Here is a 19,176-nt window from a genome sequence, read left to right as displayed (position 1 = left end):
AATTAACACCTAAACTACAAGCCTAACATGGATTTCCAAGAAAATCTAATCATTGGTCTTGCTGGAAGAATGTTGGAAAAGCTTGTGGTGACAGATACTTAATTTTTACCTGAAATGGAAAAATAAGGTGGTTATCAAAATGGAGACAATCTAGAGTTGAGATTCAACCTATGCATGGAGAGCTGTGTGAGCTTTCCATCACTGTGGCAAAACATCCAAGCTGAAAAACTTACAAAAGGAGAAGGTCTATGGTTTCAGGTGCTTCAATCCATGGTTATTTGGTACATTGCTTTTGGGCCTGTGGTGGAAAAGTCCATGGCAGCGGAAAGTGTGTGGTAGAATTACTGTTCACTTCATGGAAAGCAGGAAGTGAAAAGAGAGAGATAGGAAGTAGCCTGTAATCCCAATATCCTCTTTAAGAGTACATCCCAATGACTTCCTTCCACTGCCTCCCAACTGAAGGCTGGTAACCAGGCCTTCAACATGTGGATCTCCAGGGATACTGCAGACCCAAACCATATGAGTAGTTTTGCCTTAAGTTCAGAGTGTCTGTGTTGGGACTGGTGATAGTTTTGGTGAGTTAACAGCTGCCCCTGGGGTGGGAGAAGAAGAAGAGGATCCACCAACCATGCATGCCTTTACCTGCCTCCATCCTTTCTAACAGAGCAGAGACACTCACCCATATCCCCTGTGCATTTGCCTTTTTATATTGGGCTCTTGGATACAAACCTTTAAGTGGAATCTAGACTTCAATTAACCTTAAAAATCAGTCTTTGAATCTGTCATAAAATTCACCACTAAAAGCCAGAGTTTAAGGTAGCTGTTAAAAAAAAAGTTATATCAAGATACTTACTGATGCAAACAGTAGATAGAAGTCATTTTTTTCCTGTTTCAATCTTCATATCAAAACTTAGACAAGCCTACAACTCATCTCTCTTTTCAGGCCAACCTGATTAGTGAGGATATTGAGAGCGCAGTCAGCGACAGTAAGGGCGGGAAGCAGAAGAGGCGGCCAGAGGCCCTGAGGTAAGAGCATGGACAGGAATCAGTGAATGGCATTGGATCCCATGTCTACTTTATTCCTCCTGAAGGTTTACAGAAATTATTTTCCATAGAGGTGAATTATTCTGTTTTCTAAATTATAACCTTTATCTCAGCTCATTTGCTCTCACTGGCTTGTCAGCCTACATGTGTCCCTTCTTATTTCTCCATGTGTCAGCTGACTCCCACGCAGCTTCTCATACATGTGGAGATGTCCCAGGCAGTTAGAAAAGATGTATGTTGTTTTAGGAGATGACCCAGGATTGCCCCATGTATAAACATGTACCCACAGACTTTTCAAATCTCATATGACCTAGAGGAACAATTCAGTGTGGTTTCCCACGGAATTTGAATTTTTCTGCATTTCTGGGTCTCGGGAATTTATGAGCAGCCACAATGGAGTTGGTTGGGAATACTTATTTCCTTGACAGTTACTCCTGAGGTTGAAGGGCAAATCCCACCAATTGAGAGAACTACTGTCACAAAAAATAGAGATTGTAAAAGCCCCATTTGTTTCTCATCTTTAGGATGATTGCCAGTGCAGAGCCCGGCATCCCGCCTCCTCCCAGGGCTCCTGCCCCTGCACCACCAGGGACTGTCACACAGGTGGACGTTAGAAGCAGAGTGGCAGCTTGGTCTGCCTGGGCAGCTGACCAGGGTGACTGTAAGTATCCAGTGCTAACCCTCCTGAGGATCCACTTTGGGTAGTGATGTCACTCAGTATTCCAAATTCTCATGTTGATTTGTTGGTTAAAGTTAGTTTTAAGGAATTAAATCTTAGACATTAGAGAGTTAAGGTTATTATATCTGAGAATTCATGCCACCCCTTAAGAGATAGTCTATTAGGTTTACAGTTATTTCTTTAATACCAAGAGAGGAGGAAGTTACACTTGGCTCACAAGGACAAACATGATAATAGAATATATACTAAAGAGAAGTCCATTGGGGTTTTCTTTTCTAAAATATTTTACTGCAGAACCTTTCCATTCATTGGACAGCTCTTATGTATTGATAGAAGGTGTCAGCTCAGACAGGAAAGAGGATCTGGCCTTGACTCATCTCGTCCTGTGGGCCCTATGGCTTTGCCGTTGTGTTTTGTTGACAGTGCTTGACAAAACAATTACAGCCTACCACTAAGTAAAACTTGAAAAAGTCTAGTGTCTGTGTGTGTGTGTGTGTGTGTGTGTGTGTGTGTGTGTGTGTGTGTAAGCAAGCATGCCACCCTCTGGTACTTCTTATTTATCCTTTATCTAAAGTGGTATTATTCCATTGAATAATTGATAGCTAGCAACTTAAGTCATTTGCCAAGCTGAGTTATGTTAGACTTTGATATTTTTACTGTTGTTCGTTTGATCGATTCTTTGTACATTTGTGTAGGAAATCTTAGTTATTCAACCCTAGTCCTCCTCATCTCCCTCCCACTCTCACTGAAACCCTCCTTCCCGACAGTCCCCACTTCCGTGTCGGTCTTTGGCACATGGCCACTGAGTTTAATTAGAGTTTCTTGGTTGAGCATGGGTGGGGACTTCTTTACTGATGCAAGGGAAACGTATCAGTCGCTACACCACTGGGAAAAACGACACCCCCTCTCCCCAAACCACTAACTAGCAGTAGTCACTCAAGAGGGTGGGCCTCATGAGAGCACCCACATCCATGATAACCATAGCCTCTGTGAGTTCATGAGCATGTCAGCTATGCCATGTCCAGACGACATCTTTCTGCTCGCATCTTTCTGTCCTCTGGCCCACATGTTCTTTCTACCCCTTGTTAATGTTTCCTGAGACTTAGGGGAACCAATACAGCTATTCCATTTAGAGACGAGTATTTCTACCATCGCTTGTTCTTGGTTCTTTGGCCAGTTTTATATTTCTGCATAGGCCACCACACACTGCAGAAGAAACTTCTCCAATGAAGGCTTAGTACACCACTAATCTGTGAGTATAAACATGAATATTTAGAAAGCAGTTTGATAATACAACCATTTAGCAAAACAATAGTGGTATGCTTTACACCAGGGCCTATGACCTCCCCAGCCATGGGCTCTTGACCGGCTTTACAGAACCAAGCATGAGTTCCCATCTGTGGAGCAGGCCTCATATCCAAGCAGAAAGTGGTTTATGACTCCTGTGATGTCCATGGCACTATTGCACTAGATGACACATTGTGCCTCGATGGTCATTGTAGCTCATAGATTTACAGCTGGGCAAGACTGTTGTGAACTATTCTTCCCCAGTAATGTGATACAGTAATCATATCCAGCAGAGGAATGTAAGCATCATTGTTACATTAGCAACTTCTGCTTTAGGAATTACATGGGTCTCTACCAATTCTCTTTGTATTGAAACTGGTTTTTGAAAGACTGGGATTGATAGTGACCTGTGCTTGTTGTGGACTTAAGGTGGTTTTTGCTGGTGCTATTTTGGTGGAAAGGGGTCTGGATAGTTGTTTTGTTGTGTGTGTATGTGCATGTGAGAAAGAGAGAGGTGTCAAAATTGTCTTGACATGAAGAGAAGACATCTTAAGTTAAAGACATCCTGAATAGAGTTGTAGGAATGTATGTGAAACCTAATACAATTTTACAATAAAAGAATTCATACACAGGTATTTTTGAGTTCTCATTAGATTTTGTGTAAAATATTCCTGGCCTTGTCATCTGTTAAAATTACAAAAAAAAAATAAGGTTCAAATTCTGGCTTACTGCTTGTCCAAACAGAGCTCAAGATGTGGTATACAGAGTTCTGTGTGAGTGCTAGAGAAGCTTATTGGGATTCCCCTGAAGGAGGTTCTCCCTGCAATTTCTCAAGGTTTTTCCAGCTCTGACTGCTGCCTCTTAGAACTCAGAGGTGGAGTAGCCCTGTTTTCCTTCCAAAAGTGAGTTCACCAGTATGGTGCCCATGGTGCCTAAGTCCCCAAAATGTTTTGGAAACAAGTAACCTCTGCTCATTTTGTCCCCAGATGATATCCCTCTTCTTCCTCATTTGAGACATAGTCTTCCTGTGGAGCCCTGAATGCCAGGGAGGTGTGTGTGTGTGTGTGGGGGGGGGGTCACTATGTAGCTTTGGCCAGCCTTGAACTCATTGCATCCCTGCCTCAGCTTCCAGAGTGCTGGGATTGCAGGCAAGAGCCCCTACACTCGACCCTCTTTGGAGTTCCTGATGATTACATGTCAAGTTCAGTTCCTGCCTTGGTACACTGTACCAAGCAAGCAGCATTCCTGAGTAAGATAGCAGCTGACTGGCAAGCTTTGCTGCACACAGATTAAAGAGCTTGAATAATTGTATCTAATAATGCAGTTTCATATGGCCTGGGGATTCCTTTTTCTTTTTGCATATACTCCATGTCTAGGCAATGCTAGCATAGAGGTGGCATTGAGATTTTGAGTTTCCAGTATGTTTTGCCAGTTCTCTGCATTACACCTCGTGAGTCACGATGTATCATGCACTCTCTCTCCACTCCTGTGATCTGTTGCTCCTGTCCCAGCCATATGCCTTTGCATGTAATGTACTCTGAAGCACTTGTGCCAGCTGTCGACGTTACCATAGTGCTAACTGACTCACCTCAGAAAGGAGTCTGTGATGGAGATCTCATGGTTAAACGTGCACATTTGAGCTGCCTTAACATTCTGAGTGCTTTTGAGAAATGTATTCTTGATTTTGCACATTCCTGAAGGTATTTATTTCAAGGCATATGATTTAAGATGAATGGACCAAATGTTGTGGGTTTTATGCTTCGTTACAAGATTGAGACATCACTGTACTCTCAGAACTGCAAAGCCTTTTCTGTAGTCACGAGGTTGGGATGTGGAGGGACTAGCAGCCCTATGTGAAGATGGCTCAGTTGGGACAGTGCTTACCACACTGGCATGAGGAGCTGAATTCCATCCCCAGTGCTTAGGTGAGAAAGCCAGGTATAATGGTGTGTGTCCGTAATCCCAGCTCAGGGGAGGGGAGGACAAGAGAGGCCTAAGACTTACTAGACAGCCAAGCTTGCTTCAGGAAATGGCCACTTCCAGTTCATTGAGAGACTGTCTCAAAAGATAGATGGAGGGAGATGGAGATTGATACTCAAGCTTGACGTTTGGCGTTTTACATGCACACACACACACACACACACACACACACACACACACACACGAAGCTAACAGCCCTATTGCATTGAAACTTATTTCATTACTATTCATAAATGCTGGCTTGAGTCTTCTGTAGAAACTAGAGTGCTGAGTCAGGGTTGGGTTTACTGAGCGCTGAAATAGGGAAGAGAGGAGGCATAACAGCTGAATGACTTATATGTGTGGGCAGGCCGGTCCCCTAGCTTTTCCCAATTCTCCTGGAAACTGTAGCAAGGATGTAGCACATGGGCCGCTGCTATCATTTTGACTTGTTTATTCCAGAGAGACTCCCTTGCAACTGGAATTCTTTTCTCATTATTTTCCCATCTTCATTTGTATGTTGGCATTGTTTTAACAAACATGGGAGTCTAACAGTTCTCCTTTCCTTTTAGTTGAGAAGCCCCGGCAGTATCACGAGCAAGAAGAGACTCCTGAGATGGTGGCAGCCCGGATTGACAGGGATGTGGTGAGTACGGCCACCCACCGTGTTTAGTCCATCAGCCCTCTGTTCCGGAAAGAGAGGAAACACAGGCACTGAGATGAGAGCGATTTAACAAAACTGGTTTGCAGAAGTATATTTTCTCTTCTTGCCAATAATTATGTCCCTTGAAGTTTTCCTTAACCACTTTCCCTTTCCTCCTAATGTTTAGCTAGACTTGATCTCCTGTAGAACACTAGACTTAACCAGTTTACAAAGAAAATGAACCTGACTTAGCAAAGTTTGGGGATGGTGTGATTTTCTGTTTTCATAGCTTGTGATTCATAGTTGAGGTTTCCTTTTAATATTGTTCTTTTGGCTTATTAAGATATTGAAGGTTGGGGAGATGGCTCCGTGATTAAAGTGCTGTGTGTGGTGCAAGCTTGTAGATGGAGTTCAGATCCCTAGAGTCGACACAGACATCTGATGGGTGTGAGAGCCTGTGGCTAGCTAGCAAGAGTAGCTGTTATAGGTGCAAGTTCTGGGTATCACTGAGCAACTTCACCTCGTTGTTGAAGGTGGAACAGGAATAGGGAATGATTCAGGACAGCAGCACTGGGTCTCTACATGTACACCCGTGTGCAGGCACACCCAGGTGCATGCATGCAGAACCCAATTGTACCTGTTCACATATGTGCCCCCTAAAATGCAAATGTGAATACATACACACATACCACTTACACACATGAAAATGGAAAATGAAGAAAAACATATTTTAGAATACATTGAAGGAAAAGCTAAGTGATAATTTTAAGGGATAAACATGTAAATATTAATGTTTTATAAAGAATAATATATTTATTTTCATTTCTTCATAACAATTAACTTGAAGTGTAGAAATGTCCATTATATTATAGATATGTTGTTTATTTACCTTTTAAACTATACATGTTCCCACATTCTTTTTAAAAATCACTGAAAGGAATCTGACATTCAGATTAATTTAATTTTTGAAAAATTTTCATTACTAACCATGTGTATGTGTATGTGCCTGCAGAGGTCAGGGGTTTGTGTCTGCATGTGTGTGCAGGTAAGTGCAGAGGTCAGGTGTGTGTGTCTGCATGTGTGTGCAGGTGCCTGCAGAGGTCAGGTGTGTGTGTCTGCATGTGTGTGCAGGTGCCTGCAGAGGTCAGGTTTGTGTGTCTGCATGTGTGTGTAGGTGCCTGCAGAGGTCAGGTTTGTGTGTCTGCATGTGTGTGTAGGTGCCTGCAGAGGTCAGGTGTGTGTGTGTGTGTGTGTGTGTGTGTGTGTGTGTGTGTGTTTGCATGTGTGTGCAGGAGCCTGCAGAGGTCAGGTGTGTGTGTGTGTGTGTGTGTGTGTGTGTGTGTGTGTGTGTGTGTGTGTTTGCATGTGTGTGTAGGAGCCTGCAGACGTCAGGTGTGTGTGTTTGTGTGTGTGTAGGTGCCTGCAGAGGTCAGGTGTGTGTGTCTGCATGTGTGTGCAGGTGCCTGCAGAGGTCAGGTATGTGTGTTTACATGTGTATGCAGGTGCCTACACAAGTTAGAAGAGAGCATCATATCTCCTAGAGCTGGAGTTACTGGTGGTTGCGAGCTGCCCTGTGTGAATGCTAGGAACAAAACTCTGGTCTTCTGCAAAAACAGACTGCACTCTTTACCGCCAAGCTGTCTATCTTTCTATCCAGCCCTAGAATTTAATTTTTATATCACACTATATTATACTTAAATTTTATCAAACTAATGTAACATGAAGAATCCTTTATTTCAGACTATAGAAAGCTGACTGAAATATAAAAGATGATTGAAATGTGTAGCTGGAGAGCTTCTCTCCAGGTGCCACCAAGCTCCCGCGGTCCCACAACCCACTTATAAAATAATCACTCAGACACTTATATTACTTAAAACTGTATGGCCATGGCAGGCTTCTTATTATCTACTTCTTCTATCTTAAATTAACCCATTTCTATTAATCTATAAGTTGCCATGTGGCTCGTGGCTTACCGGTACCTTACATCATCCTTGTCATGGTGGCTGGCAGGTCTCTCTGCCTCAGCCTTCCACTTCACCCAATTCTCTTCTCTTTGTCCCACCTATACTTTCTGCCTGGCTACTGGCCAATCAGTGTTTTATTTATTAACCAATCAGAGCAACACACCACATGTAACATACAAAACATCCCACAGAAGAAATGGTCCCCTGTGCGCTTTTGTTGATTATTTCTTCTCTGGGGAGCAGTCGTCTTGATGCCTGTTGTTGTAGTGGGCTATGTGTTTTTAGACTCTCTCAGCATTCTGTAATAGGTACGAAGTGACTTCGTTACAGCTTTTATGGGGCAGTTATTCGCAAAACAAAAATGCCCTGTGTTCTCCTAACAAAAACTTTCTCTGAGTCCCACCCCCAGTTTTGTGTGGGCAACATGGTGAGAAAATCAGAGCAATTTAAAGTAATTAATAATCTGATTACGTGCTGTGAATGCTTGTCTGATAGCATTGAAAAATGCAGCAAAATTATGTTTAGAGGTAAGACCTCAGGTAGATATATGTATTCTTAGAATTAATGATTAACTTGATGGGGGTGGTCATTTCCTTTCCATATTCAGTTTCTCTCCTTTTGTAACTAGCATCATGCAGCTAGAGCAAAATTAGTTTTTTCTCTGTTGTATATCTTGTTCTATTATTTCTAATTCCAGCAAATCTTAAACCATATTTTGGATGACATTGAGTTTTTCATCACAAAACTCCAAAAAGCAGCTGAAGCATTTTCTGAACTTTCTAAAAGGAAGAAAAGCAAGAAAAGTAAAAGGAAAGGACCTGGAGGTAAGCAGGCTTCCTTATTCTAAGGCTGTCAGGCCCATGGAGAGTGGGCCTTCCTTACTGTAGGGCTGTCAGACCCATGGAGAGTGGGCCTTCCTTACTGTAGGGCTGTCAGACCCATGGAGAGTGGGCCTTCCTTACTGTAGGGCTGTCAGACCCATGGAGAGTGGGCCTTCCTTACTATAGGGCTATCAGACCCATGGAGAGTGGGCCTTCTTTACTGTAGGGCTATCAGACCCATGGAGAGTGGGCCTTCCTTACTCTAAGGCTATCAGACCCATGGAGAGTGGGCCTTCTTTACTGTAGGGCTATCAGACCCATGGAGAGTGGGCCTTCCTTACTGTAGGGCTGTCAGACCCATGGAGAGTGGGCCTTCCTTACTGTAGGGCTGTCAGACCCATGGAGAGTGGGCCTTCTTTACTGTAGGGCTATCAGACCCATGGAGAGTGGGCCTTCTTTACTGTAGGGCTGTCAGACCCATGGAGAGTGGGCCTTCCTTACTGTAGGGCTGTCAGACCCATGGAGAGTGGGCCTTCCTTACTCTAAGGCTATCAGACCCATGGAGAGTGGGCCTTCCTTACTGTAGGGCTATCAGACCCATGGAGAGTGGGCCTTCCTTACTGTAGGGCTATCAGACCCATGGAGAGTGGGCCTTCCTTACTGTAGGGCTGTCAGACCCATGGAGAGTGGGCCTTCCTTACTGTAGGGCTATCAGACCCATGGAGAGTGGGCCTTCTTTACTGTAGGGCTATCAGACCCATGGAGAGTGGGCCTTCTTTACTGTAGGGCTGTCAGACCCATGGAGAGTGGGCCTTCCTTACTGTAGGGCTGTCAGACCCATGGAGAGTAGGCCTTCCTTACTGTAGGGCTATCAGACCCATGGAGAGTGGGCCTTCCTTACTGTAGGGCTATCAGAACTTCAGGGCTGGAAGAGCTGAGGTCGTAGTAAACAGCTCCATTGTGCTGATCTGGGACCAAGGCCCTGTAGCTTTAGCTACACCAGAGGTTCGAGAGGAGAGGGAGAAGCTCATGTTGGTTTCCAGCTGGCTGCGCCTTTAAGTCACGGTGACTCCGAGGTCAGGTGGTAGCCACCCACCTGTGGTTTTTACTAGTGGGTATAAAGTGGGTTTCTGCTCATAACATCGTTCTTTTATGTAGAGTTCTTTTGTTGTAAATACAGAACTTTTTAAACATTAAAGCTGATTCTTCTCATGAAAATATTTGAAAATACCAACGGATTTGAACCTATTATCACATAACCATCAACAGTTCATTTACATTCAACATTGCATAGGAGCTGTTGAGAGCCAGTGTTTGAAATGTCTTAAAAATGGGGCCTGGAAGCTGATGCAGGAGGGTTATTCTTAGTTCCAGGACAACCTGGATGTAGAGTAAGAGGTTTTCTCAAACAATAATAATACTAAATGAAAACAAACTGGCTTGAAATGTATAAAAGTTTACTGTAAGGGTAGTGTTTCTATTTCCTCTGGCAAATGGCACAAACTGAATATATAAAAGAAAACCAGTGCATTACAGCTGACTTCAAGTCTTCCTGCAGTTCCTAGCTGCATAGTAAGAGTGGGCAGCCTTCAGTGTTGTCCTGGATGTGGAGACGTGGACATTCCTCTGCACAGATTCTGAAATGCAGCATTCTTCTCAGCCTCTCAAGCCTCCTCTTCTGAATTCTTAATAGAGTAGCTGTCCTCCAGGTTAGCAGGTTCAGAAGCAGACTCCATGTCTTCTTTCTCTGGCAGACAGCTGCTTTGATTTGTTTTCTGTAGATGAACTTTCTCATCAGGACCACCAACTCACAAATAATGACACAGAGACTTATTATTGATAATGAATGCTTGGTCTTAGCTTAGGCTTGTTCCCAACTAGATCTTATAACTTAAATTAACACATATTTTTTAATCTATGTTCTGGCATGTTTCTCGTTTCCTCATCTCTATACTGCTCATGCTGCTTCCTCGGAGTCTGGCTGATGACTTTGCCTTTTTTCTTCCCAGAGCTCTTTGTCCAGAAGTCCCACCTATACCTCCTGCCTAGCTATTGGCCATTCAGAGTTTTTTGTTTTTTTACACCAGTCACAGCAATACATTTTTGCAGAGTGTACAGGAATGTTTTCCCCAATTTCATCTATATCCATTCTTTTAATTCTCATAATCAACATCCAGTTGAAACTGTCATCCTTTTTGACCCAGCTTAAAAGCAGTTTTCAGCCCTCTAGTGTTCTGTCCTATAAGGAGAATCAGTCAGTCAGTCAGTCAGTCAGTCATCCGGTCAATGGCTGAGGCAGGGTCTCAAAGTTGCTATGAAATTAAGGGTGACTTGGAATTCCTGGTCCTTCTGGCTCCATTTCTCAAGTAGTAGGGTTACAGGTATGCCACAGGATTCCCTTCTTAGAATTCTAAGTTGGAGTATGTCCCAAAGCACACATACTTCTGTTACTGTTGATTAAAACGTCACTTCTTACCTTGACATTCAAAGTCACCCACGTCTAAGCTGAGTCTTCCTCTCCGTCCTCAGTTTCTCTGGATTCATGCCACTTGTTTTGTATCCACGCAATCTCCCTTTTACTCCATACATTGTTGTAATCCTCTCATGTTATTCCCACAGACTACCCGGGATGGGGTGGGGGGGAGGTGGGCAGAGGTTTTCAAATCCCATCTTAAAAGTCACTCGAAAGAACTTTCCAGTATTCACGTTCCCTGTTTCCCAGCCAGGACAGTCTTCTGCCCAGTCACCACCTGTTAACTCTTCTGATTCATTTCCTCTGTTATTTTTCAGGGCCAGTAAGAGCAGGGCTTGTCACTTGCTCAATTTTATAGTCTTTACAATGATGACATGAGTTCTTGGAACCTAGGAAGGCTTCAAGTCCTATTTCTAGAATTGAGTCACTGGGAATGCCTAGAGGAATCCATTTAAATTTAAGATCTTCTTAATTTATGTAGAATGAAGGTCCACATCTGGCATAATCTTCTAGCTGTGGACACCAATGTGGATTTTTTTTTTCATTTAATAAACTTTCTTGTGATTTTGTTCTCATCTGTCCTCTGCTGGTTTTTATTTCCTCAGAGGGTGTTTTGACACTGAGGGCGAAACCCCCACCTCCTGATGAATTTGTTGACTGTTTCCAGAAGTTTAAACATGGATTCAACCTTCTGGTAGGTGGGCTTTATTTATATATAATTAGAAGAAACAGATGGAAAAGATCAAAGACTAGCCAGAATGTTCCTGGGAATTAAATTAAGAGATACAGTTGTCCCTGCAGATTTGTGGGTGTGTGCTTTGATTGGTCTTTAATTATAACATCTAATTTCAAGGCATGCGTGTCAAAGAGACACGCTTAGCTGAGAGGCAATGCCTGGGTTCTTAGCTGAGAAGCAGTGCCTGGGTTCTTAGCTGAGAAGCAATGCCTGGGTTTCTTAGCTGAGAGGCAATGCCTGGGTTCTTAGCTGAGAAGCAATGCCTGGGTTCTTAGCTGAGAAGCAATGCCTGGGTTCTTAGCTGAGAAGCAGTGCCTGGGTTCTTAGCTGAGAAGCAGTGCCTGGGTTCTTAGCTGAGAAGCAATGCCTGGGTTCTTAGCTGAGAAGCAATGCCTGGGTTCTTAGCTGAGAAGCAATGCCTGGGTTCTTAGCTGAGAAGCAGTGCCTGGGTTCTTAGCTGAGAAGCAATGCCTGGGTTCTTAGCTGAGAAGCAGTGCCTGGGTTCTTAGCTGAGAAGCAGTGCCTGGGTTCTTAGCTGAGAAGCAGTGCCTGGGTTCTTAGCTGAGAAGCAGTGCCTGGGTTCTTAGCTGAGAAGCAGTGCCTGGGTTCTTAGCTAAGTGTTCTTCCTCTCTCTCTCTCCATGGTGCAGGAGCCCCTTGAAGCAGAAGTGTTAGGGAAGGGATGTCCTCCTGGGTCTGCCTTGGACTTCTGTGTGAGTGTCCGTCCTTGGGGTGATTGCCTTATGGTAATTTGTTTTCTTGTGTCATAGGCCAAGCTGAAGTCTCATATCCAGAACCCAAGTGCTTCAGATCTGGTTCACTTCTTGTTCACTCCACTAAATATGGTGAGCATTTATTAATTAAACCAGGCAACCATTCTTAGTATGTCTTCCATCTAAGATGCTGAATTATGTAGGGGTGTTTCTTTGATTGCCTTACCTGGGTTCTGTTTTCCTTACCATGTGTGTAAACTCTGAGAATGTGAAGTTTGAGAGTTTAAAAGGACACACACGTCACTCATGGCTGGGGACTTGGCACACACACATGCACATTATAATAGCAATTTATTGCAACCTAGCATTGTTACAAACATCTTATTTTCCAGAACAACTGGGGAAATTAGATGGACTCATGGTTAGGAATTCATACACAAAAGTACCAGGTTTTATGAGGCAAGGAAGGAACATGTAGAGTAGCTGTAGTGATTCATTCTAACCAAAGGAGAAATGACTTGGAAGTATTTGTTTTACTTGTGTGTATTTGTGTGTGTGTGTGTGTGTGTGTGTGTGTGTGTGTGTGTGTGTTTTGTCCTAAGAAGAAAGAAGAGGTGTCAGATCCCCAGAGCTGAAGTTAGAAGCAGGTCCTCTGGGGGCACCATACTTGCTGTGAACTTCTCAGCCCTTTCTCCAGCCTGCTTTTTTTTTTTTTTTTTTAATATAATGACAAAGCAGCATGGAAATTATTCGCAATATGTGATTGCTCTATCATGTATGTGATTTTTTTCCTCTAAAGAATAAAGATAAAGCCATGCAAAATAAAAATGCCCCAATTTTTTATTTAGAACATAAAAATTTGTATAGTTGAGTTCTTTAATGTTAATCAAAATCAGAGAAAATTTAATATTTCTCATACATTTTATTAAAATTTTAAAGAAAGAGAAAAATCAAGAACACAAAGGCATGAAAGTCACACTGCCTTCCCAGAGCTGACTAGGGAAGCCTGAGGGAGAGTTCGAGTCCAGCTTTGCTTTACACACAGACAAGACTAAGTAGCACTGTCAGTGTGGATGTGGGGTGACTGCTCACAGATCGGGGTGACTCTCTGTTATTGTCCAGATGACCTTAATCATTGCTGGGTGTGTCTGTATGGTGTCCTGTAGTGAATTTCTGACAACCTAGGTATTGTTGAATTAGTCTTATTGAATAACTCTTTAAAAAAAATTAGAACAAATTAAATTTGGTTCTGGCAGTTGGTAATTCCAAACTCCAGAGCCTGAGGCCATGGAATCAGGAGTTTAAGGGCAGCCTAGGCTACATAGTCAGTTGAGAGTCATCCAAGGCTAAATAGTAAGATCCTATCTCAAAAATAAAAGCAACAGAAATAATAAAACAATGAGATCCATCTCATCCAAATGGGAAGAAATCAACACGAGCTCACTAACAAAGTCAAAATTTGATTCTGTCTTGGTATTATCACATGCATATCAAGCAGCTCTTACCATGACTTTTTATTTTTCACAAACCTGAAACAGGTATCTAATAGCCACCTCAAGTCATGTCCCCAACTCGCTTAACCATTGTGATCAGCTGCCTGTCTTAAAATATCTACCAGTTTTATATTTACCTTTCTCCAAAAAGACAACGAATCTGTGTTCTCGCCATCACGATCCTGCTGCTCCGTGCAGGGCCATAGACATTTTACTCAGTCAGCGAGCTGGGGAAGGCCATGCATTTAGGGCTTCCTGTAATCGAGGCATGGTGGAGTGTTTTGCTTGCAAATCTCTCCACTCCATGTTCATCGTGCCACACAGACATGGCGGTAATACATGGGTGTGTGTGCGTGTCTGCTGAATTTCTTGATGTGAAATATGGCCTGTAGCACTTAACTCTTTTCTGATAGTCTCCTTCCCCTCTGCTAACCCAGAAGGTACAGCATTCTACTCCTTCACTCTGTTAGTCATCTCTGCATGCTTTCTTCAGATGCTTTTGGGTTGGGAGTGGAAAGCTGCAGTCACAGAGTTGAGTGTAGGGTGCATGTGCCTTCAGTCACAGCGCTTCTAAGGCTGGGGCAGAATAGTGAGTTCCAGGCCAGCCTGAGTTACAAAGTAAGACCTTGTTTCGAAAACCTGAAATAACAAACCCAAAAAGAACTGAGCCTGCCATGTTGGCTCACACCTGTACTCCTAGCACTTGGGAGCCTGAGGCACGAGGACCGATGTGAGTTTGAGGACAGAGTGGGCACTGTAGAAAGTTCAAGATCAGTGTAGACTGCAAAGTGAGACCTTGACTGAAAATCCAGAGACATAAAACCAAACAGAAACTGTAGTACTGGCTAGTCAGGGTGCGTTCTGTTCACAGAAGAGTTGGCTCAAGGCTTTTACCCACAATCTTTTAATATTTGCATTGATTCCCCAATATTGTGTCTTCTGCAATTTAAAGTCAGTTAAATCAAAAGAAAATATGCTTTATGTTACAACGTAGTATGTCACTACTGTGCACCAATTGTTTGAGGACAGTGGGTATCAGGTGAACTCTGTGGATCCCCAAAAGATGTGACACCTGAGTTGGATTCTGGGTAATGGAGGAAGGGTCTGCAGGGTTACTAGAAAATCCTGTGTTTATAGAGCACAAAATAGCATGGCCTATCCAGTGCCTCTGACCTGAGAAACATTGTCTCAGTCTGCAGCCATTCAAAAGAACTAAACAAAGAAAACAAAAACAAAAAAATCCCTGTCTTTCTGAAACACATCTCTGAGAAGGCCAGATTGTAACAAAGTCTCTATCCAGCCTGTCTGCTACAAGATAACAACCTTCCCCAGCCAGGACATCGCTGCAGAGATACAAATGTGGAGCTGCTTTCAGACACACACTGGTGTTTTGATTATCAAAGTGTGCACCTGTTTCCCACTGACCATTAAAATGTCCCTATCAAACCAGGGAAACTTACTAGAATTGGATTCTGTGGAGTTGGGGGGGTATTGTCTGCCATTGTTTCTTTCCTTCCCTGCCTTCCTCCTCTCTTCCCCCCTCCCTCCCTCCCCCTCTCTTTCTCACTCTTTGGCTCCTTTTCAGTTTTGTACATCTCCACAGGCACAGCATGAACTGCTGACTAAGGCTTCTGTCTCTCCCTCTCCACAGTGTTCATTCTGGATCCATAGTTTCCACTGTTGGCGTTACACACTTGCCACTTGCAACTGGTATCTTTTAACTAACAGAAAGCTATAGAAGTTATAGGTGGTCAAGTCGGTGGATAAGGGCTCTCTCCACTGCCGTTAGTATTTTGCAGGAAAAGTAATAGATGCATATAGCCAGGAGTATGTAGGTGCTGTGAGTATCCTTAAACTATTTGTTTATGCAGTAATGTACCCTCACTTTGGATAAGTCAGTTTGAGAAGCCATTTTTCACTCTCTAATATCTTATATAATATCAACTTTTAATTTGAACATATAGAAATTGTGCTTAATTCTGGAATTGATTTTGTGCATAAAGTTCAGAGTATACAAATAATCATTTTCTTGCTAAAAAAGGTTTGTTTTCCATCTAGGTGGTCCAGGCAACAGGAGGTCCTGAACTGGCCAGTTCAGTGCTCAGCCCACTGTTGACTAAAGATACAGTTGATTTTTTAAACTATACAGTCACTGCAGATGAACGGCAGCTGTGGATGTCACTGGGCGAGACTTGGCTGAAAGTCAGGTGAGCACATGATAGTTCAGCATTTAGGACCTGTGATGCTGTGAGCACTCTCTGTCTGTTGCACTAAACCAGGGAGACAATTATGTAAGATTTGTATAAAGAACTCCATGTTGTGGGATGAAGAAGTCAATGTCATTGAAAACCTTGCTGTTGCCAGGCAGCGGGGGCACATGCCTTTAATCCCAGCACTCAGGAGGCAGAGGCAGGCGGATCTCTGTGAGTTTGATGCCAGCCTGGTCTACAAAGCAGAGGCTAGGACAGCCAGGACTGTTACACAGAAAAACCTTAGCTTGAAAAACTACAGAAAAAAGGGGAGGGGAGAGAAAGAAAAAAAGCAAAGCTTGTTGTCAAGTTGAGCCAGGGTGATGGGTCATCAGGTAAAGGTGCTTGCTGCCAAACCAAAACCTGAGTTCCATCCCTGAGACCTGCGTGGTGGAAGGAAAGAACTGACTCAACATAGTAGTGCTATGACCTCCAAGATACATGCCATGGCATGTGTACACCCCCTCCCACATGCACACACACACACACACACACACACACACACACACACACACACAGGAGTTGACTAAATAAATGTCATTTTAAGTTAAAAAAATTACAATCATGTTGCCAGGGAAAGGAAGTATATAATGTGTGCAGAAGGGGAGGAGAGTGACATAAGCAGACTGTGAGCCATCTGCCTGGTGGAGTGATGGAAAAGGATAGAGAGGGAGAGGGACATCTATTTCTCAGGAAGAGCTGTCATTTCAAGCCAGCTTCTAACAATCCAAGTGGGAATAGGTGTATATGCACACGCGCGCGTGCGCGCGCACACACACACACACACACACACACATCTATAGGCACACACACACATCTACAGGCACACACACACATCTACAGGCACACACACACACACACACATCTACAGGCACACACACACACACCTCTACAAGCACACACACACATCTACAGGCACACACACACATCTACAGGCACACACACACATCTACAGGCACACACACACACACATCTACAGGCACACACACACACATCTACAGGCACACACACATCTACAAGCACACACACACATCTACAAGCACACACACACACATCTACAGGCACACACACACACACACATCTACAGGCACACACACACCTCTACAAGCACACACACACATCTACAGGCACACACACACATCTACAGGCACACACACACACATCTACAGGCACACACACACATCTACAAGCACACACACACACACACACACACACACACATCTACAAGCACACAGTGTATGCTCTGTGTTCTTCCATGGGTTTTATAGAGATATCGTTGTTATTTCTGTTTCATGGATGAAGAAATAAGGCTCAGAAAGGTCTACACATTTCCTTAAAGTCACATAACATCTTAAGTGACAAAGCCCCAGAGTCGGGGTTCATCCTCCCGTGGCAGTGGCCTTCCAGTAGGATGTGGAGGACTTCTGTGACCGTAGAGCAGTTGACAGACAAGCACAAAAGAAGACAAGAGGCAGCGAGGCCAGAGACGAGGGAGGAGGGACCTCGGGGAGTCGACAGTTGTGGGAAAGATGGAAGGGAATGGTGTAAAAACAGCAGACGTCCAGACGCAAGCGGGGTTGGTGAGGACGGCCTCGCGGCTGTGCTAAGGAGCAGACTCTGAAGGCTGTGGAGAATGACCAACCTTGTGACCAAGAGTATGACACAGTCGCGGCTCTGTTCTCCTCCCCCGCCCCCCCCCTCTAGGACTCTCTAACATTGAGACAGGTGTTTGCTAAACTGCTTAGTTAACTGCCTAGGCTAGTTTTGAACTTGTTATCCTCCTGCCTCAGCCTCTGAAGGTTCTAGGATTACAGGAATGCACTACCAGTTGCACTAGCATGCAACTGTTTTCGGAGAGCAGTCTGCTAGCCAGGGCCACCATGGCTAGGGACAAAAGTAGCCAGAGACAGAGGAGCCTGGGGTGGGGGTGCAGTGGGATGGGGGTAGGGAGGGGAGGTGTTAATGGTGTAGCACTGGCTTCTTAGTAATCGGCTTTCTCTTGGCTTAGACCCTTCACCCACTGGAAAAAAAACATGTGGGGCTGATTTTAGAATCATCATCACTTGTTAATAAAGAAATGGAGAAGGACAAACTGTTAGCTAAAGCTGACACGTGCCAAGCAGGGCTGGTCATCCAGCACTTCCAGATTCATAGCATACCCCTTAGCATACTTTGTTTGAACAACGCTTTTTCTTTCCCTGGGCAGAGCAAATAACTCAGTGTCCTGACCAATTAGCAACTAGTCCCTGGAAGTTTGTTCTTGTCCCTGGAGGGCTCTCTAAAAGATGCGGACCAGTTCATCACTTTGTTCTTTTATTGAAACACACAAGACAGTCCCACTTACTTGCTGGACTTCGGCTACCATGTATGTGGGGAATGTAGTCTGCACTCTGTTTTACCAAACTGAAATTCCTTAAAGTGCTATGAACTGCTTTTCATGTTATCATACTATTTTTCTTTATTTGTATACTTATTTATAATATCTATGCACAGGAGATCATACTCTATAGTTTTCATGGTATTTATATCTTCATTAAAAGATTTAGTAGCTTTTATTTTATGTCTATATGTGAGCACCTGCATGTATGTATATGCACCACATGCATGCCTGGTACGCATAGAGGCCAGAAGAAGGTGTTGGATCCCTTGGAACTGAAATTACATGTGGGTGCCTGGAACTAAACCTGGGTCATCTCTGGTAGAACAGCCAGTGCCCTTAACTGCTGAGCCTCTCTCCAGCCCTTTTTATGTGTTTGTTTGTTTTATATTTTGTTTTTGGGTTTTTTTTTTTTTGAGACAGGATTTCTCAGAGTAGCCCTGGCTGTCCTGGAATTCACTCTGTAGACCAGGCTGGCCTTGAGCTCACAGGTCACCTGCCTCTGCCCCCTGAGTGCTGGGATTAAAGGTTCGAGCTACTACCACCCTTCCCCCACCTTTCTTTTATGTTTTATAATGTGTTAAAGCTGCTTAAATATATTTGTAAAATGTTAGGTTTATGCTGGTTGTGATGTTATGACAAGCCTAAGCCAGGTTTAATTTTTTTTCCATAAGGCTTATTAAATCTGTCACATCTCATAGAATACAAAAATAGCTTGAGGTCTTCAGTGACTTTGTTT

General features: G+C 43.6%; 1 protein-coding gene across 4 annotated transcripts in view; it reads left to right on the top strand.

Moving 5' to 3' along the window:
* Positions 1-19,176, top strand: part of Eps8 (epidermal growth factor receptor pathway substrate 8) — a 172,736-nt gene that overhangs the window by 120,416 nt on the left and 33,144 nt on the right. For all 4 annotated transcript variants that reach the window (XM_036180598.1, XM_036180596.1, XM_036180597.1 and 1 more), the window contains 7 exons: positions 944-1,026; positions 1,569-1,705; positions 5,542-5,615; positions 8,274-8,400; positions 11,476-11,564; positions 12,376-12,450; positions 15,870-16,018. In XM_036180598.1, coding sequence (XP_036036491.1) covers positions 944-1,026; positions 1,569-1,705; positions 5,542-5,615; positions 8,274-8,400; positions 11,476-11,564; positions 12,376-12,450; positions 15,870-16,018 — 734 coding nt within the window. The remainder of the gene's footprint in view (positions 1-943; positions 1,027-1,568; positions 1,706-5,541; positions 5,616-8,273; positions 8,401-11,475; positions 11,565-12,375; positions 12,451-15,869; positions 16,019-19,176) is intronic.

Source organism: Onychomys torridus, chromosome 3 (genome assembly GCF_903995425.1).
Source record: "Onychomys torridus chromosome 3, mOncTor1.1, whole genome shotgun sequence".
Taxonomy (NCBI): Eukaryota; Metazoa; Chordata; class Mammalia; order Rodentia; family Cricetidae; genus Onychomys; species Onychomys torridus.
This window is presented reverse-complemented; position numbering and strand designations above follow the sequence as displayed.